The 21,958-nt window shown below is 38.7% G+C and overlaps 1 protein-coding gene across 1 annotated transcript in view; it reads left to right on the top strand.

Moving 5' to 3' along the window:
• Window positions 1-17,794: 17,794 nt before the first annotated feature.
• LRPPRC (leucine rich pentatricopeptide repeat containing) overlaps window positions 17,795-21,958 on the top strand; it is a 106,705-nt gene continuing 102,541 nt past the window's right edge. The window contains exon 1 of the mRNA XM_051975188.1: window positions 17,795-17,994. Coding sequence (XP_051831148.1) covers window positions 17,843-17,994 — 152 coding nt within the window. The 5' untranslated portion in view covers window positions 17,795-17,842. The remainder of the gene's footprint in view (window positions 17,995-21,958) is intronic.

The following is a 21,958-nucleotide window of genomic DNA, read 5'->3' as shown; positions in this document are numbered from 1 at the left end:
ACTTGCAAGGACTGAGAACAACTAAGCAAAGGCTTTCCATTTTATTCTGGCATTCTTTTCCATTTTTCCCTCTTCTGCTCTGGGCTATTTTCTCAGCTAACTTTCAACACGGGTCTTGAATGTTGATGAGATAATGCTTAGTTCAATCCCAAGCATTTTCTTTTAAATAATTAACCTGGCACAATACCAGTCCCTAAGTGTCCTGGTTTTCCTGATGACTAAACAAAAGGTCTAACTTGGCTAGAACCACCAAACCTCTTTGATTTTTGATTTGGTTTGGGGCAATACAATTACTTTCCGTTTCTAGTGAAGCTGTCACTGTTGAATTGCTGGGGGGAAGGATGCTGTGTGGCATTTGGAACTGGGGCAGTCAAGGATAATTCATTTAAAAAAAAAAAAGCTAAGCAGATGTTAGGGACAACCTTGAAGGAACTCATTTGAGCGGTTCTTGGATGAATGAGGGAAAGCCAGAAATCCCGGTCTCTTTCCATTGTTGCTCTGAAACATTCCCATCCTCACATCCATTCATTTGTAGTGTCATCTAGCTCTCTTGGACCATTTCCAATTGATCAAGAGCTTTGTTTTAATTTGCGCTCTGGCTGCTCTCGATTCTTTCTTCCTCCTCTTCCCTCTACTCTGTAACATTAGCATTTATTGCAGAATATAACTTTTATCCTCACCCAAAGTTTATCAGTCTGTTTAAATCAATCCCCAAATTTTGAAATGAGGGAAAAATCCTATAAGCATGTCAAAATTTTCTTACACTTGTCTATGTGTATTTTGACACTGTTTCAAACTATTTCACTGACTCCTTTCTTCAAGATAGATTTTTATTATCATTTGTTTTTACAATACCTAAATTTCCCATGGTCCTTCTTCCTTTCCCTCCCAAGAAATCATTTCTTGTGACAAAGATTAAAATTAAAAAAAAAAAAGAAAGAAAAAATTCAGAAAAATTGATCACCATATAAAAAAAAAATCTGATATATTATGCAATGTTCAATGGCAATTCTATGGACTGCTCCTGCCCTCTATTACTACCACAATCGCATTTATAAGGAGTTCAGCAACTCATTTCTTAGGTGAAACTTTCCTTTAAAAAAAAAATCTCATTTCTCTCAGCTTGATTTTGGACATACCAACAGAAGCTCCACCTTTTAATCTGCTTGAAGGCTTCATTAGGGATGACTTTGAACCTTTACTGCACAGAAAGAAAATCAGGTAGCAGCTGGTTTGTTTGAAGTCTGTGGTGATTCCTGCTGGCACTGCAAAGCTTCCTGTATTCACAAGGGACTTAGAAAGCAGTGAGATGGCAGAGATTGTTGTGGCAGAAACAACTGGAAAGTGTCCTGAGATTGAAACTCAGACATATTAACGTCAGTCCGATGGACACTAATGACTCACACTTTAAAATGCCAGAGGCTCCGACTGCCAGCTAAAACAAAGGAAAAACACATTCTCTATCTCCAAAGACCTTGGATCTTTCCAAACTCTCTGGGTAAATTCAGCCATAATGTATTTCTGCAGTGATGCTGGGCAGCTCATTCATGCCGCTGGGGGAATCATTGCCTGGAGCCACTGCAGGCAAGTGAAATCAGTAAAGCTAAATAAAATAGCAGCTAAAAACCTTTGAGAGGTTAAGCTAATAAAGATGAGTCCAATAATGCAATGCAATCAAACCTAAATAGTTTGCAAGCAGGAGGCAGATCTTAGGACCTTGGTAATGGCACCATCAAATTTTTTCTGAAAGGGGGACAAACTCAACCAATTGGTTTCCAAACAAGTTTTGTAATTTTCCATTGATAGACAATTAGAAAGTGTTTTCAGTCTGGATAAGTAATGTTGCCCCGAAATGGACATTCCTAGAAAATGAATAAGAGATGAGAGATGAGAGTTAGGGAGGAAGCAAAAGACTGCTGGCTGTTTTTATAAAGTAAAATATTTTTTAAAAGCTATAAGCTCCAGGTATAGAATGCTCCTAGGCCAATTTCTTGTTAGTAAATGAGGAAGGGGTTTTAATCAAGCAGATCAACAATATGATATAACACGAACATATCATGACAATAATGATAATTTTGATGTTTCCTAAAAAGAAATGTCTTTCATATTCTTGTGAATCTCAAACTTGAAAATTCTCTATAAAGTGGTACTTTAACCCTAGTACAAATTAGTTTCTAATGTGTCTAATATGCTACTCTTTACATTAATTAATAAGTAAGCTGAGTATCTACTATGTGTCCAGAATTGAGTTAGGTGCTGGGAAAAGGTGGAGAGAAGACAGAATTGTCACTGACAAATATACATGAGACAATTAAAGGAAATGTGAAATGCAATTTGGATGTAATCAGGAAAGATTTCATGGAAAGGAAATGTAGTCTGTTTTTTTGAAGGATGCATAAACTTTTGGCATATTGAAGAGAAGTTGTGGAATTCTAGGTAGGGTAAGTAAGCAGAGAGATTTGAATGGGCACAATGACCTAAATCATCATATGCTTACATTGTTCAATCTCATTCAAGTCACATTTCCATTTTTTTTCTCTTTTGCAGGAAAATAGATCATAAAATGGATATACTTTTTAAAAACGTAATATTAATTTATTTTTCTAATTACATGTAAATATAGCTTTCAACATTCATTTTAATAAAATTTTGTGTTGTAATTTTTTTTATTCTTCTCTCCCTTCTCTTCTCCTTCCCCAAAACAGCAAGTAATCTGATATAGGTTTTATGTGTACCATCATTTTAACACATTTAATGAGTGTGTACTTCTTAACCTTTGATTTAATTGTCTAGATTCTTATTCTCATTAATCCACAAAATTTGGTCATCCTCATTTTAGTCTGCCAGGCTCTGCCTGAAATAATGAAGTTAATATTAAAATAAATGAGAGGTGTGTTAATGCTAAATATTTGAAAATATAGTGTGGCTTTAAATATGATTTCAAGATAGATGAAGATAGATATTTAAAAAAATATTGACACACCAATAATATGTGAAGCAAATGGATCAGGGGTCCTCAAATTTTTTAAACAGGGGGCCAGTTCACTGTCCCTCAGACTGTTGGAGGGCCAGACTATAGTAAAAACAAAAACTTTGTTTTGTGGGCCTTTAAATAAAGAAACTTCATAGCCCTGGGTGAGGGGGATAATCGTCCTCAGCTGCCGCATCTGGCCTGCAGGCCATAGTTTGAGGACCCCTGAAATAGATAAACAGATTGTAGGTACAGAACTTATTATTAATTTGATCCTCTTTTCATATCCATAGTTAAGCATATATGTTCATATTTAATATTAATATTTAATTTTCAGTTATATTTCTTTGTATTCACTATTTCCCTTAATAGAATATACACGCCTTTAAGATAAATGTCAATACAACCTTTAAGAATAGCAGTAAAGGGAGCCAAGATGGCAAAGTAAAGCCAGGAAGCTGCTTGAGCTCTTCCAGTTTCTCTCAAAAACCACATGAATCCAAACCTCTGAACAGAGTCTGATGGGATGAAAGCCCTCTCCAGCTCAACATAGACTGGAAAAACTTCAAGACAGATTAGTTTCACTGGGGTGAAAAGAGTATTCAGTCCAGCTCAGACAGACTCTGGGAAAGCTGGTGAGAGGGTCTTAATCACAGTAAATCATCAAGACTCCCAGTCCTGAGTTAGTAGAGGAGCACAGCAGTAGGACAGCTCCCAGTTCCAGCTCAGAAGGCAAACTCTGGGAAATCAGGCTGTTTCCTGAAAAGAATAGCAAAGCTTCCCCCTGCAAACACAAGGGGGTGCTGTGCTCAAAGCTAAGGCTCAGAGCTGCGCAGGAAACTTGGGACAGCACCCCAGTTACCCCAGGAGCAGAGATCAAGCATAAAAGTTAAAAAAAAAAAAAAAAGGAAATACTTTCAAAAGGAAAGAAAATGAGCAAGAAACAGAAAAGAACCTTGACCATGGAAAGCTACTATGGTGACAGGGAAGACCAAAGCACCAACTCAGATGAGGACAGAATATCCATAGGAGAAATCTCAGAGTGATGAATTGGTCTTGAGCCCAAAGAGGCTTCTTGGAAAAGCTCAAAAAAGACCTTAAAAGGCAAATAAAAGAGAGAAGAAAAAGTGAGAAAAGAAATGAATGGTATACATGAGAGTCAACAGCTTAGAAAAGGAAGGGAAAAATTGTCTGAAGACTAGCAGTAAAACTGAGGTATTGGGCAGTGTACTAAGTCCCTTATAAATATTATTTCCTTAATCCTCACAATAATCCCCAGAGGTTTCTTCATGAGGCAGACAGAAGTTTCATGGCTTGCCAAAAATCACCAGCTGATAAGAGTCTGAGACCATCCATGAATTTAGGTCTTGTGAATTTTAAGCCCCCAGTCCTCTATTCACTCCCCTATCTAGCAGAACTTAATCAGCACTACAACAAGAACAGCACCAAGCAGCTGTTCATATTTTCTTCGTATTCTTACAGACATTTGTTGATAATGAGTATTGGGGTATTTAAGGAGGAAGAAAAGTAGAATCTACTGCTGATTATAAAATTTATGGAACAATTTTGTGGAATCTTTTGGTATACATTTATTTTCACAGAGTGATTCAGATCCAGATGTTTTGTTGTTTAGTCATTTTTTCAGTCATATCAAGATCATAATCAAGATACTAAAGTGGTTTACCATTTCCTTCTCCATGTTTCCTGAAGAAATATGGTTAAGTAACTTGACCAGGGTCACAGAGTCAGTAAGTATCTGGGACCAGATCTGAACTTAGGAAAATGAATCTTTCTGCCTCCAGGGTCTGAACTATCCACAGCCTATTGCCCTTACTAACAATAGCTATTTGGTAAATGTTATTTCTGCATAGCTAAAAGGTGAAAACAAAGCCCACTATGAAAACCGTGGGGTTTATTGACAATTCTATGACAGCCAGTCACTTCCAGGATTGTACAGGGAATATGAAAGCTGCCAGGAGTCCTTCCCCCAGGAATTTCTAGGTCTTCATCTAGATCTGCACCCTCCACTAACTAGAATTACAGATTTTCCAACTCTACAACAGCTACACAATGATATATTCACTAGTGTCCATATGACAGCATCAGGACAGTGCTGTAGCAGGGATGAAATGTGAAGTTGATTTTTTTTTTTCTGTAAAAGTAGAAAAAAGGGGCTGTTCTGATAGCTTCTACCAAAGTTTCGCTTCAAGATTAGCCTAGTTTGGAATTGCTGATTGGTCAGTTATATGTGACTGAGCTGCAGAACAGTCTTTCCTGAACTCATAATTGATTTTTCAGGCAAATGACCTTGACATACAGTCAATACTCTCAAACAAATGATTGTTATTAGAGGCAGAAGGATGGAAGAAGGCTTAAAATGGGTGTTTTTGAAAATTTTATTTTATTTTTTCTCTTGGTTGATACTTTGGAAACTTAGTTTAGACCCTTCAGTCTCACTAATGAAATTTTACTTTGTCACTATTCTTCAGTGCTGAGCTTAGGAACTGACCATAAGCATTATTTTAGAAAATGGGGAGAGGGACTTGAGGCCATGGTAGGGAAGGATTAGTTAGGAAAAAGGAAATAGGAGAAATGGAAGGAGAGGAGACTGTGAGAAAAGGTTTTAAACTTCCAAGATGGAGAAGGCAGAGCAATTCTAAGAATGATAGTCACAAGCTTTAGTCAAATTGGGGCATAAGCAAAATGGAAACTGGGGAGGAAGTCACTGGAGTTGGGGAGATTGAAGAATATGAAGTCAGTTAAACATGTTGACTATGGCAAAGGTCATGATTAGGTAGGGGTTGAACCAAATGATTTCTAAGGTCCTTTTAAAATTCAAAGGATAAGTATAGTAGTTATATGACAAAACAAAAGAAAATTATATATGCAGGAGTTTAAAGTGTAAATAATATAATAATTACTACCCATTAACATTTAGAGAAAGCATATCCTTAAAGCATTATACTGCAAAAGACTGAAAATCTTACCTCTATTCAAAACATATCTTTAGGATTTATTACACATTTTTTTTCATGTATTCTTTCTTTCTTTCTTTCTTTTTTGTTGAGGCAGTTGGGGTTAAGTGACTTAGCCAGGGTCACACAGCTAGGAAGTATGAAGTGTCTGAGATCAGATTTGAACTCAGGTCCTTCTGATTTCAAGGCTGGTGCTCTATCTCCTGTACTACCTAGCTGCCCCTGATGTATCTTTTCAAAGTTCAAATAGAACATAATAAAATTTTCTTCCAAAAATAAACTGAAATTATAGAAGAGTTACTGGGTTGAGTTGTGTAAAATTATACTACAAGGTGATAAGTGATTTTTGTGTGCATGAAGAGATCCTTCTGCTAACTTAGAGTGGAAAAGCCATGCTTAAGTTACTAAGGAGACAGTGTGGCAGCTAAGTGGCCCAGTGGATAGAATGCCAGGCCTGGAGTCAGGAAGACTCATCTTCCTGAGTTCAAATATGGCCTCAGACAGTTATATGACCTTAGGCAAATAGCTTAACTCTGCTTATCTCAGTGTCCTCACTTGTAAAATGAGCTGGAGAAGATTATGGCAAACTACTCCAGTCTCTCTGCCAAGTAAACCCCAAATGAGATTATGAAGAATTGGACATAATTGAAAAAACACAACCACAACAGGCAGTACAATGTAGAGATGGTATTGAGACATTAAAATGTTAACAATATAAATTTACTTTTAGACATCTAAGCTACTTCAAGTTTGTTGATTTTTAAAAAAAGAATTCTGTCATTTTTATATTAATATAGAATTTTTGCTGGAAGGATTGTCAAGTCTGCAGGAAAGAGATAATCAGAATAAAAATTCATTTTATTCAATTCATTCCAAACAAATTTGTTAGCATTTCAGAGATGGAAGAAATGTTTGATTGCTATAATTACTTATTTTTCAGGTGAGGAAAAGTGAAGTAAGTTTTCAGTTTCTAGAAAAGTAAAGTAAGGTCTTATATTGAAAAGGAATTAGTAACAAGGTTGAGATTAGAACCCAGAGTTCCCAAATTATAAGTCAGCATTCTTTCTGATGCACTGTGCTGTGTATTAAACATCTTTCAATTCCTTTAAAAATTGTTTTTCATTATATACACACCTACAGGGAACTTAATGATAATCTGTAATTTTTTTTAAATTTTATTTTATTTTATAATAACTTTTGATTGACAGAACCCCTGCCAGGGTAATTTTTTTACATTATCCCTTGCACTCGCTTTTGTTCCGATTTTTTCCTCTCCCTCTCTCCACTCCCTCCCCTAGATGGCAAGCAGTCCTATATATGTTAAATATGTTGCAGTATATCCTAGATACAATATATGTTTGCAGAACCAAACAGTTCTCTTGTTGCACATGGAGAATTGGATTCAGAAGGTAAAAATAACCCGGGAAGAAAAACAAAAATGCAAATAGTTTACATTCATTTCCCAGTGTTCTTTCTTTGGGTGTAGCTGCTTCTGTCCATCATTTATCAATTGAAACTGAGTTAGGTCTCTTTGTCAAAGAAATCCACTTCCATCAGAATACATCCTCATATAGTATCGTTGTTGAAGTGTATAATGATCTCCTGGTTCTGCTCATTTCACTTAGCATCAGTTCATGTAAGTCTCTCCAAGCCTCTCTGTATTCATCCTGCTGGTCATTTCTTACAGAACAATAATATTCCATAACACTCATATACCACAATTTACCCAGCCATTCTCCAATTGATGGGCATCCATTCAATTTCCAGTTTCTAGCCACTACTAACAGGGCTGCCACAAACATTTTGGCACATACAAGTCCCTTTCCCTTCTTTAGTATTTCTTTGGGATATAAGCCCAATAGAAACACTGCTGGATCAAAGGGTATGTACAGTTTGATAACTTTTTGGGCATAATTCCAGATGTTCTCCAGAATGGTTGGATTCATTCACAACTCCACTAACAATGCATCAGTGACCCAGTTTTCCCGCATCCCCTCCAACATTCATCATTATTTTTTCCTGTTATCTTAGCCAATCTGACAGGTGTGTAGTGGTATCTCAGAGTTTGTCTTAATTTGCATTTCTCTGATCAATAGTGATTTGGAATACTCTTTCATATGAGTGGTAATAGTTTCAATTTCATCATCTGAAAATTGTCTGTTCATATCCTTTGACCATTTATCAATTGGAGAATGGCTTGATTTCTTATAAATTTGAGTCAATTCTCTATATATTTTGGAAATGAGGCCTTTATCAGAACCTTTAACTGTGAAGATGTTTTCCCAGTTTGTTGCTTCCCTTCTAATTTTGTTTGCATTAGTTTTGTTTGTACAAAGGCTTTTTAATTTGATATCATCAAAATTTTCTATTTTATGTTCAATAATGTTATGACCTGTAATTTTGAAATATAAGAAACACACCATACATTCTAGAAATTAAATATAGACACAGAGTGAATACTTTATTAAAATTTATTTTTGGCCATCACAAAGAATATAACCATTTTCTTCCTATATCAAAGTGATTGCTTGTACTACATATCAAAATGTCAATTATATGCAAATGCTATTCAATCGATTTATCCAGACATTATCTGTCCTATGGGACACTTAAACTTCCAGTGTTTACTGAAACATTGGGAAAATATTGGACCAAGCTCTCAATTCTGGCTCTTATTTTTCTTTCATTAAAAAAACCATGAGTTTTTTTTTTTTTTGTGAGTTTACAAGCTTATGAAAAAAAAAAAAGTAATTTGTTTAACAGACATTATGTAGGGTGCCACAATATCAATCACATTAAAATAAATTGGCCCTTTCTTTGCCATGAGAATCATGGAGATATATGTACAAATATTTTAAAAAGAAAAAAATTTAAACAGCCCAATAGCATATTTCTGAATAACTTGCATTTATATAAATGAACTACCTGGACATGAAAAATAAAATCACAGATGGAACAATATACTGATTCTTCAAATAGGTTTCCTCCATAAACTGCAGACACATTCAATACAGTGTTTAAAATCTACTAAAAGATTTGATGCAAAACACAAAGAAAATAGGACACTGACATCTTAGACAACTAATCCCCCTTGTTCCTATGGTTTTGATGGAGAGGACTTCAAGGAGAATATGGAAAAACAAAAAAACTGTTGTAGATTCTCAGCTGTAATCTTTAATTTCTTGGGATGGGATATAACTTGTTCTCAGGGAAAGGGGGAGTTCTTGAGAAAAACTGAAGTAATATTAATTTCCACTGATTTCCTTGAAATGTATGCTGGAAATCTTTCACTCGGTAATCTTGAAGTTAAACATAAATTTCTGATAATTTTGTTAAAATTCTGATTTAAAAGAGAATGTCCTTTGTGGAAAATTATGACAACTATCATTGTCTCAAAATGAAGGCAAGATCCTTTTCTGGAAAATGTTAGTAATGACAACATAAGCTAAATTGGTCTTAGATAGAAAGATCCATTGTCTTTATAGTGTTGTTCCTTAGAGACATGGGGAATCTCAGAGGACATATCAGATACAAAAACTTTAAAGAGGGATTCTGTCCTCATGAGAGCAAATGATTGGTTCTTTTACTTAGTCCTTTAGAAAACACAGAATGAGATTGCAAGAAAGGTGAAACCTTAATGCCCTCAATTTTCCAACCTTAAAAAAAAAGTAACCAGTGACAATTTAAAGATCTCAGAAGCAATCAAAAAATCAAATGGCAGAAAGTAAGACTGTTTACTTCTAAAATGAACTCTCTGGGACTTCAGGGACCGAGTGTGGATCACAACTTAGTATTTTCACTTTTGTTGTTTTTCCTTGCTTTTTGTTTTCTTTCTCATTTTCCCTCTTTTTGGTTCTGATTTTTCTTGTACAGCATGATAATTGTGGAAATATATATATATATATATATATATATTATATATATATATATATATATATATATATATATATATATATATAGGATTACTTGCTATCTAAAGAGGGTGGGGTGGGAGGAAGGGAGAAAAAAATTGAAACACAAAGTTTTGTAAGGGTGAAGGTTGAAAATAAAAAGCTTTAAAAATAAAATTAAATTAAGTCTCTGACTCTGACTCTGAGGGTCCAAGGAAGTGTAATTCCTAGCTCCAAGTTTCACTATTCTAGATTCTCAATTTTCTTTCAATTATTAAGCATCCCATACAGGGATATCCATAAAAGATAACTCCACAAAAAGACCTGCTCATTGTGAGTAAATTCAATAGCACACAAAGATAAGTGCTACAGACAATGATATTATTGCATAACACAATTATCTTCCCCATTGGTCAAAGTTTGTGAGAATCTTCTAACCATTTATGAATGTAGAGAATTTAGAGGGGGAAACCAAAGGAGAGCCAGAGGGGATTTTTAACGGTGTGGAAGATAGAATCCAGAAAGAAGCCTAGAGAGAATTTGGATTATCTATTTCAGAAAAAGTATAGATTTTTATAGAGTTTTGATTCTAAGTAAAATCTGATCAGTGGAATTGAAAACATAAAGAACTAATTAAAAGAGAGAACTCATTTCCTACTACCCACAGGGATTTCCAAGTTGAAATTTATCATGTGTTAGATAGCAGCACCTACTGGCAAAGTATGATATTGTAATCCAAGTATATTTGACCAAGGGTTTCCTAAAGTTTGAAGTTACAAAATTTTAATTTATAAAATTTTCATCAAGTGCTAATTTATATATAGGCCAAATGGTAACAAAACAAAATGTCTTATTCTTAAGCTGGGATCCATGATAGAAGTCATATCATGATATGAATTAATACTTTTGTGAAACATGAATGTGGGCACCCTTTCCTGGAGCAGACTGCTAGCAATTCAATCAGGTCTTCTTCTCCTGGGCATTTATCCTTCCATAAACTTTCCATATGGAGTTGAGCTCTTTTTTAATTTGATGGAAGTTCCTCTTTCAGAGTAGCTGTCTGATAGATCTCACAGGAAAGAAGATTATCTAGGTGAGGGGAACCTTGATTTTTTCCCCTAGTATCTATGGAGCCATCTGAGGGGGCAAGAACTTTGGGGATCCTCCCAAGCAGGGGCTGGACTAAGAGAAAGGTTAGCTGGTATTATGTATTGGGTAACTCTTCCTAGAATCTGCATTAAAAACTGCTGAACTGGTCAGCCCTTTCCTTATTAGGGTTAGTACTGACACAGTTTTCTGTGAGGTGGGACACCAGTAGGCAGGTATATGACAAAATAGTTATTTCAGAATTATGTCCTTCTGGTCTTTCAGAGCTTGGTGGTCTTTCTTATTGGCATTAGGAGTCTCACTGAGTAAAGGTAGCTACCTTGCCCATAGTTAGGGGGATTTATCTACCACAACATGGCAGCAAGGTCCCCATATATTGAGAGGTAATAGAATCATTCTCTAAACTGCCACTCTTGTGAACATATCAACCTTGTGGTTTAGTATATCAAAAGGCTTTTGACATTTCTGAAGAGTACTGAAAGGTCCATAAACAGTTGTGTATGGAATAAGTGATAATGTTAATATATATCTCTATCCGTCTGTGTATCCATCCATCTATCTATCTGTCTGTCTGTCTATCTATCGAGATTCTCTCCTTCCCGTAGGCTAGACTTGTTCTTTCTCTGTCTCTAAGACTTTATTGGTTCAAAGGGTTATGTCTTAAGCCTTGTAGTAGTTGGAAAGCATGGTGAAGTTGTTTCTTGGTCACCTGACAGCATAAAAAAGATCCACCTAGGTGATATAATCCCTTCACTGAGAGTCACCAGTCCTTCTGACCAGATAGATTTCCTTATGGAGCTGAAGGAAATATTATTTCCAAGCTGCAACTTTCAGTGAGTATTGAATGACCTAAAAATATTTCATCAGAATTAAACCCGAGAGATCAATCTGAGTCAGGCCTTGTGTTAGAGTTAGAAGAAATCTGGCAATCAAGTCCAATCCCCTTATTTTACAGATGAGGAAACTGAGACTTGGAAAGATAAGTGTGAGAAATGATTCATTGGACCTCTACTCTATTCTAATCAGTGTTAATCAGCTTGATAGTTTACATAAATCCTATAGGGATAATTAGATAAGGTTCTAAAATTGAGTTTCAAAGTTTAATTTAGTGTTTACTATTTATCAGTTATATGAAGTTCCCACAAAACTGAACCACAGTTCAGTGGTTCACACCACAAAAATGAAATCTCTAAGAAATCTCCATCCTGTTTCACTTAAAATTCACTTGGGGGGGAGGGGGAAATGGGGAGGGAAATGCCTTGATTCTTTGGAAAGTCCTCTAACTTATTTTTGTATTTTGGACCATTCTCTCTTAACATAAGCAGATTCCACCTTATGATAACTTAGTCAGTAGAGATATCCTATGTTTCATCCAACTTGTGACCCTGCTGATCTTTTTTTTTGGGGGGGGTGGTCCTCAAGGGCAAGACCTGGAAACCAATGAGATCCTGTATTATACCATCCTCTTTTATATATTTATGATGTGGATTCAACATCAAAGTGATGTGGGTGATGTGGACACCAAATGATGATAGGTACCAAAAGCTGGGATTCGGTCATGTGAAGAATTCACAAGGGCCATTCTCTTTGGTAAGAGATAGATTTATTTAGGAGAATGATTTACAGACAAAATGAAGGGATACAATAGACACCAGGAATGATAAATATGAAATAGAATGGGAGAGCATTTGAAAGACAAGTTCCTTAGTGGAAATCATAGTTACCCACTGGAAAGGAAACATGAGATTGGGACATGTTCTTAGCTAGCAGGCTAAATCCTGGAAAGGACTCGGCATCCTTACTTAGCTGTAAGGAGAAATGGGGTTGGGAAACATAGTAGAAATATGAGCCATGAGGAGAGGAAAAGAGACAAGACATCATGAGGCAGAGTGCTATGGCGGACTGAGCCAAAGGAGGGTAGTAGCCTTGGGATGATGGCCCATGAATAGATTTTATAGGGAAAATTTAACCTCGGTAATATGACTAGGACTTCTCACGGGCACAACAAGGTGAGACTGCAGGAGACATCTACACAGGGTGGGTCTCAGGGGTTTGACATAACTTGAATTTTAGATTGGACAACCTCCCCAGAGGGTGGGACCAGGGAGCTAAACTGATCTCTATTAGAGCCTTCTCCTTCTTTGCCTTCCTTAATTTCTCTTTATCCAACACACCATTCAGGACCTTAGCATTTGGGTATCAAACCCTATAAAAAACAAAGTCCTGGGTACCAGGGACATAACAAATTGTGAGGAAGATCTGAGATTCACTTCATTAGAGGGGACCGTGGACTCTAAGTGCCATTAACTCAGAATTCTGTCTAATAGTTTTTCTTGAATATTGGCATTTATAATCTCTCAGTGAAGGGATAGTATCATCTAGGTGGATCTTTTTTATGCTTTCAGGTGATCAAGAAACAACTTTCCCATGTTTTCCAATAGCTAGTAAGTGTCTAAGGTAGGATACGAAGTCAGGTCTTCCTGACTCCAAGAACTATTCATGGGGTCCACTCCATTATACAACCCTTTTGCCAGATGACTGCTGAGCTCCAATTATTTTTTAGGCAATCAATCACTGGCCCAGGGTCACTAGTGTCTAAGGCTATATTTGAACTCTGATCCTCCTGACCTCATGGCCGGTGCTCTGTCCATTGTACCATGTAGCTGCTCCCATCTCCAACTGTGTACACTTATCTTGCGACATGTGCTGTCATTGAATCACACAAAATGATCTCTAAAAAGAAAAAAGGGAGGGCCTACCCCTAAGACTAGCAAAAGGGGCTGACAGAGCTAGGACTAGTGATTTCCAGAGGAAGTCACTACCTACTCATGAATACTGACAGCAATGCCCACGACACTTCCCGCAGTGCCTGCTGTTGATGCCAATTCCTGCAGCACTGCCCATCCTACAGAACCTCTGCGGCTGCTATTCCTTGTCAGCATCTGCTGCCATGCTGAGCATAACTGGCTTATTATGGACTGTCATGGGAATCACCACTCCATCTACTATGTTCCCTAAAACTTGACTGAACAGGCTGCATTCTAGACTTTTTTTAGGGTTGATCTCCTGTCCCTTGGCCTTCATGTCAACCCTTTTCTGGTCGGAGGTTTCTGCCCTGTAGCTCTGTCTGGTCTGGTCGACATCTCTGATAATGGACTTAAATGCCCTCAGAAAGTGGGGCTTCTTTCAGATTCCTACCTATCACTACGACAGCAAGGGAGAATTGAAGTAGGCAGCCCAGGAAAAGGGCGGTGAAGTCATACTGGATTCCTTCTCAAGTGAAAGCAAATTTTTAATTAGTGTCAGCCACATGAATAGAAAAAAAAAAAAAAGGCATTAACAAGGTTGACAATGTCAATCTGCTCCACTGTATCAGCAATTGGGAAGGTAACTTTTTTTCTTTAAAAAAAATTTTTTTTAATAGCTTTTTATTTACAAGTTATATGTATGGGTAATTTTACAGTATTGACAATTGCTGAACCTTTTATTCCAATTTTTCCCCTCACCCCCTCCCCTAGATAGCAGGATAATCAGTAGATGTTAAATATATTAAAGTACAAATTAGATACACAATAAGTATACATGACCAAACCGTTATTTTGCTGTACAAAAAGAATCGGACTCTGAAATATCATACAATTAGCCTGTGAAGGAAATCAAAAATGCAGGAGGCGAAAATATAGGGATTGGGAATTCAATGTAATGGTGCTTAGTCATCTCCCAGAGTTCTTTCGCTGGGCATAGCTGGTTCAGTTCATTACTGTTTCATTGGAACTGATTTGGTTCATCTCATTGCTGAAGATGGTTAGGTCCATCAGAATTAATCATCATATAGTATTGTTGATGAAATATATAATGATGTCCTGGTCCTGCTCGTTTGAAGCATCAGTTTGTCTAAGTCTCTCCAGGCCTTTTTGAAATCGTCCTATTGGTCATTTCTTACTTAACAATAATATTCCATAATATTCATATACCACAATTTATTCAGCCATTCTCCAATTGATGGGCATCTACTCAGTTTCCAGTTTCTGGTCACTACAAAGAGACCTGCCACTTTTTCACTTTTTAAAATTTTTTTATTTTAAACTTAAAATACAAAAGAAAAAACAGAAAAAGAATTGCCATATCACAACAGAGCATGAGAGGATTCAAAATATAACTACACATTATCTTCATGCTGTCTCTTCTCTTGTAGATTTTTTTGTTCTCTATTGTGTCCTTTATTCTTTTTTTTCCACCTTATCTCCCCAAATAAGGCTACAAGAGTAACTACTATCTTGCTTTGCTATTACTTAAGCTACCCTTCCTAAAAGGATCCTTTCTCCTCACCATTTCCCTCCCTCTTTATCCCATTCCATTTAATCTACATTCTCTCCCTTTCCTATTCTCTTACTCTCTGAAGTTAGATGTTTATATCCTTCTAAATATATGTGTTGTTCCCTCTTTAATCCATTCCTGATGAGTAAATAGGAAAGTAATCCTCCTCTGCCATTTAATTCCTCTGTGCTTTCTACAGTTTTGCTTTTTAAAACCCATGCCTGGGTAACTTTTTACAACATCATTCCTTGCACTCACTTCTGTTCCAACTTTGTCCCTTCCTCCCTCCCTCTACCCCCTTCCCCAGATGTCAAGCAGTCCTATACATGTTAAATATGTCACAGTGTATTCTAGATACAATATATGTGTGCAGAACCGAACAGTTCTCTTGTTGTACAGGAAGAATTGGATTCAGAAGGTAAAAATAACCTGGGAAGAAAAAAATGCAAATGGTTTACATTCATTTCCCAGTGTTCTTTCTTTGGGTGTAGCTGCTTCTGTCCATCATCGATCAATTGGAACTGAGTTAGATCTTCTCTTTATCAAAGAAATCCACTTCCATCAGAATACATCCTCATACAGTATCGTTGTTGATGTATATAATGATCTCCTGGTTCTGCTCATTTCACTTAGCATCAGTTCATGTAAGGGCAGACTAATTCCTAATAAACTTTCTGACAAATTCTGTGGTTCCTAATGAATACACAGGGGGATTATGTCATTGAGGTTTAGGTAGTTTATTTCACAGGAGAGATATAATCTCAAGGATTCATAACAAAATTTGGCTTTCTGATTGGATACAGTAATTTATATGGTTTGTTAAAGCAAGGAGATAAAGAAATTCAAACAGGGACTAGTTAGGATAAATAAACACCTAATCAAAAAGTTTACTTAAAGTAAGATAATCATTTCAGTGCTCCTCCATACTTACCTCAGGGAGTAGCTCAATTTTCAGACTGCAATACAGGCTCTATTAAGACCTAGCTACCAAGGACCCCATCACCCATGCCTAATTCTAGTTTTCAAAGAGTCATTCTCTTCCTTAAGATTTTGTATCTCCTTTTCTAGTTGGTTGACTTTTTTTCCCCATAAACTTATGTAATTGTGCCAGGACCTTAAGTTTTCTCAAGATTTCAAGCTTAAGTGCACTTAATCTCAGGAGGAGGGGAAGATCCCAGTTACAGAAGTTTCCAGCTTGATGGGAGTTCTCTACACAAAACCAAGAGCTCCTGCAAGTGCCCACAGCCAGCAGTGGCCCTACTCTTCTGCTTCTGCACTCACCAGATGTGCTGGTTCCTTCTCACTCAGGATACAGCTGGGCCTGGTATCCCTTAGAAGTTCTTTCAATTTTCCCCCACTCAGACTCCCCACACAGCCTGGGCAGTGAAAATTCCTAAACTGAGGCTGAGGGCAGGCCCAAGCCCAGCTAGCCCTGGGGCTCATCACTTGCTGTTTCAGGGGAACTAGCCTGGAGATAGTCACACTTCAGAGCCTGGTATTTCTTTAGATCTCCTCTAGTGTCCCAGGAAGTCCACTTTACATCTCTCAAGTCTTTTTTTAAAATTTCATTTGCTTGTTTTTAACATTTTAAAAAACTTGAGTTCCAAATCCTCTCCCTCCTCAGTCCTCCCCCGTTCACTGATAAGGTAAATTATGAACCCGTGTGTACATAATACACACATACACCCCGCAGATACATCTTTCATAAATGTTATTCCTTTCTGGTAACTGCCCTGGGGAGGCAAGCACTGCACATATTCTAGGTTATTTGAGGGTAGTGTTTTTTTGCCTGCCACTGTGGGTACCAGCTAGCAGAGTCCTGTATGAAGATTTGACAGAACAGTGCAAAGGGCTGCAGTTGGGGAGTCAAAAATCCCGGGTTCCACAACTCCTCCCTTTAGCTTAGGCCGCTTGTATGAGTTTAAGTTCCTGAACCTCCCTCTGCCTCAGTTTCCTCGACAGGACTTTTGTATCAGGTGATGCCTGAGGCTCAGAGAGGGGTCGAGGGACTTGCACAAGGTCATTCGTCGCTCCCTTCAGGGTCACACTCAGGCTTCTCTTCCCCCATGGAAATGTGTGGCTGCGGGTGACTCAGAACCAAGGTGGCAGACACGTGATGAGGCGCCCTCCAAGTTTACAAAGCCTTTTAATGACTCGGGCTGGGAAGGGGAGACAGACAGGAAGTTTCCCACTCTGCGGACCCGCATAGGAGGGCAATCCCGGCTTTCCCAGCGTTTGGAGGCCGTTTGGCCCCAGCAGCCACTTCGAAAGAGCCAACCCCTTCCGACTATACCATCTATATGCCCCTGGGGGAGAAGAAGGTCACAGCTCCGACCAAAACGAGTTCTGCGACAATCCCAGACACACAACAGGAGCTGGCAGAGTCACCTAAAAACCATTTCTTCATCCTCCCCCCCTAGTCTCCGTCCCATTCATCCCTAGGCTCGCCCCTTCGTCCTCCCCACTCTACCCCACCTCCGGGTATGAACTATTGGTCTCGACCGCGCCGGCTCCCGTTTAGTCACGTGCTCCTCCTGTCCTCTGCGAACCTGCGGGAGTGAATTACCGGGGGACAGAGAGACATGGCAGCTCTACTGAGACCGGCTCGCTGGCTCCTCCGTGGGGGGCCCAGGTTCGCCCCGCTCTTCCCGCTCCCCCTGCGCCACCTCACGGGCAGGGTGGGCCTCCCGCGGGCTGTCGCCGCCAGCCTAGTGAGCCCTAGGCCCCTTGCTAGGTGAGTGCGGGGGGGTGGTCGCTCTCCCCTGCTGGGTTTTCGTTACCTCCCACCGGGGACTCCAGGGCTCGAGCTGAGGGTGAGGCGCGCATGTCTGCGTCTTCAGCCTCCGGGACTCGGCGCCGGCGATTCTGCTGGCGTCTTTTCCCGGTTAGGGCCTCTGCGCCACCTGGAAGGTCAAATCTCCACATGGTTCCCCTCCAGTGCCGCTTGGCCACGCCCCCTCCCCAGCACTCGCTTCCCTTCACTTTCCCGCAGTGCTGTGCCGCGCTGCTCCCGGAGTTCTCTGCCTGCCTGGCGAGGCCTGACTGCACCCTCTTGGGGTGTGGGGAGACTCCCGAATGCCTCCGGGTGCGGGGCTTATCCGGGGCTCTTGGCTTTAGGGGATTATGGGAGAACTCAAAAGCGGGGCCGGTGAGGGTTCCCCTCTTGGGGTCGCAGCGCCGGGCGCGGAACCACGTGCTTGCGCGCGGACGCTGGGGAGCTTCCGGGAAAGCGCGCTGTCTCTTTAAATGCTCCAGGAAACTCTCCACACGTGGGTATCGTCGGAGGCGTGATGTTGAAAGTGGGGCGCTTGGCGCTCTGCACTGGCCCAGTCTCGGACAGCGGCAATCTCTAGGGAACTCCTCAAAGCCCGAGGGCTCCTAGAACGTATAGATTCCCCGACCGGACCAAAGTCACAGGGGTCCGCGTCGTGGAAGGTGTAGCCCCGACTCCAAATCCAGCATCCGGACTGTAGTAGTGGTAATAGTAACAAGACTACTGCAGTTATTAGCCAGCGCTTTATAAATACCTCATTGGATCTTTCAACAGCCTTGGGAGGCACTTGACCCTCATCTCCTTTAGTCCCCTTGGAGGGTAGAGGCTATTGTGATTCTACCTTCTGTTGGCTAGCATATATAGAGATCTTCCGTCTCCTTTACCCATTATCTCATTTAATTTTCTCTACAATCTTGGGAAATAAGGGCTATTATTCTCACTTTACACATGAGGGCACTGAGGTGGACAACGTGTAAATAACTTGCTCCACATAACTAGGAATCATCCGAGGCAGGGTTCCAAGGCCTAATTATCCCCCACTTCACCGCGGGGTCCATACAGTTTCTACTTCCCTCAGTTTTCCATCCAAAATCCCACTTTGTCAAGTTAGGGCATATTTAATAAAGGCCTGCTGTGATAGGTCAGACATAGTGCTACTACTAAGTTCTGGGGCTGCAAAAATCAAAAGGCGTCTCTGCCAACGTAGAACTCACAGTCTACTCTGGAGGGACCACAAGCAAACCTAAGAACAAACAAGCTATAGGATAAATAGGAAAAAGTTACAAGAGACAAGGCAACTAGAATTAAAACAGAATGGTATGTGGCTAAATGCTAAAGAAAGCCAAAGAAGTCAGGAAGGAGAAATAAGGGAGAGCATTGTAGGAGGACTTCTTTTAATGCCTTCTTTCTGATAATTATCTCCAATTTATCCTGCATATATTTTGTGCTTAGCTTTTTGCATGTTAAATAGCTCTATTGAGAGCCAGCACTAGTCAAAACCCTAGTTCAAATTTTTCCTTAGTCACTAGCTGTGTGACCATGAGCAGCAAGAGACAAACCTTTGCTTTAGTTTCCCCAACTGTAAAATGGGGATAGTAATAGCAACTTCCTTCCAGGGTTGCTGTAAGAATCAAATGATAACAGTTCCTGGTACATAGTAGGTACTATATTTTATTATGGTTTCTTCCTTTTTTCAGCTCCTGAGAGCTGGAACTGCTTTTTCTATTCTGTTTCTTCATTGTTCACCAGAGGATTTCTCTGGGACTCGGGAAAATGCTTTTTCCATACTGGCTATGTAAACCTGTGGAAATCACTTACCCTTTCTTTCATTGTTACCAAACAACTATTTTGTTTTCATGGACTCATTTGGCGGTCTGAAGCCTGTGGACCTCTTCAGAGAATAAATGTTTTTCAATGTATGAAACAAAAAAAGATTACAAGGAAATCAATTGTATTGAAATTGTTATCCAAAAATAGATTTTTAAAATAACCATCAGATTCTGTTTTAAGAAATCCTGTTCTAGGGTAGCTAGGTGGTGCAGTGGATAGATCACCAGTCCTGAAATCAGGAGGACCTGAGTTCAAATCTGGCCTCAGACATTTAACACTTCCTAGCTGTGTGACCGTGGGCAAGTCACTTAACCTCAATTGCCTCAGCAAAAAAGAGGAAGAAATAAAGAAATCCTGTTCTAAGACTATAAAGTGCTGTTAAATTTACTGAGTGATCTGATCTGCATGGGCACAGATTAATATTTGTTTATAATTGCATTTTTAGTCTTTAAACAAGTCCTTATATTTTACATATTTCTCCTATGTTTATGAGGGATATTCTTAAGAGTTATGTGCTTCTCTAAACTTGTTCCTACATTCTTAATAATTTGATTTTTTCCCATGGTAAACTCATGCAATTATAAGGGAAGGAAAAGAATAGATATTTGATTAACATCTCCACTATACAGATGAATTCAAAATTAAAAGTGCTACTTAATTAATTGTCAGATCTTGAGCTAATCTGATTTCCTTCCAGCCAGGTGCTTTAAAAGATGTCAAAATTTATTTTAATTTCATTAAATATTTTCCAACTACATGTAAAAATTTGACACATTTTTGAAAATTTTGAGTTAACAAATGCTCTCCCTGCTCCCTCCTTGAGAAGGCAAACAATTTGATTTCAGTTATGCATATGAGGACATGAAGAACTTATTTCCACATTGCAAAACAAAACAAAAGAATAAAAATAAAAATTTTAAAGTAAATAAAATTTAAAAGTATGCATCAATCCCCATTCAGAGTTCATCAGTTTTCTCGAGGTGGGTTGCAATTTTCATAATGGGTCCTTTGGAACTGCCTTGATCAGAGTAGCTAAGTCTTTCACATAAAGATACTATAACGATACTATGTACATGTTTTGGTTCTGCTTACTTCACTTTGCATGAGTTCATATAAGTTTTTCTGATTTCTCTGAAACGCATTATAGCATAATAGTATTCTAGTATAATCATATACCATAACTTGTTTAACCATTACTCAAATAATGCCATCCCTTCACTTTTCAATTTTTTGCCACCATCGAGTGCTTTTCACAAAAGAATAGATCTCTTTCAGTTCTTAAGATCATAGGATGTAGGACAGATAAGCATTTATTAAGTGTATATTGTATGCCAGAACAATGTAAAACTCTGAGGATAAACATACAAGCAAGCAAGACAGTTCATTCCCTCAAAGTCTTACCTTCTAATGGGAGAAGACTACCTATAGAAAAATGTTGAAAGAAGGAGCAGTGTAGTAAGGTAATTGCATCGTGGCAGATGGAATTGACCCGGGCAGCCAGTTTTCTGGGACTTGCGCCAAGTAATGTTTGAGTCTGGCTTTTTGGAGGAAAAGTCCAAAGTTTGTTGGGAAGGTAATTAGGTAGATGGATAGAGTGCAAGCAGCAAGGTATAGAGATAGAAATTGATGTAATAATACAGATAATCCTCCCATATTACATATGAAGAACTGAGAATAGAAAGATGACTGAGGTCACTCGTCCAAAAACATATACTGGTCTTTTCTTTATTCAGCTCCAGGTTCTCTTAGTTCAAAATCCCGAGCTCATTTCATTGAACCACATTCTGTGGTGGTAGATAGTCTGATAATTACAGCTACAGGGAAGGCTGAAGCTGACAGATTTCTGTAGCAAGAGTCCTAAACATTCTGCATCGCTATAGTAAGTCCCTGTCCTAAGCCAGAAGTGGAGCTGCTCTGTAATAAGATCTGCCCCATCTATAAAGATCTTGTCTCAATTTTAAGAAACATGAGGTAGAGGACTTAGGGATTTCATAGGTATAGGAACCTCCCAGGTGTGGAAATTCATTTTACCAATACAAGTAGGTCCTTCTCTGCCACTTAGTTGTCTACAACAGAGGTGTCAAAACGCAAATGT

Source organism: Antechinus flavipes, chromosome 2 (genome assembly GCF_016432865.1).
Source record: "Antechinus flavipes isolate AdamAnt ecotype Samford, QLD, Australia chromosome 2, AdamAnt_v2, whole genome shotgun sequence".
Classification (NCBI taxonomy): Eukaryota; Metazoa; Chordata; class Mammalia; order Dasyuromorphia; family Dasyuridae; genus Antechinus; species Antechinus flavipes.
The sequence above is the reverse complement of the archived record's forward strand: the minus strand, read 5'-3'. Positions and strand labels throughout refer to the sequence as shown.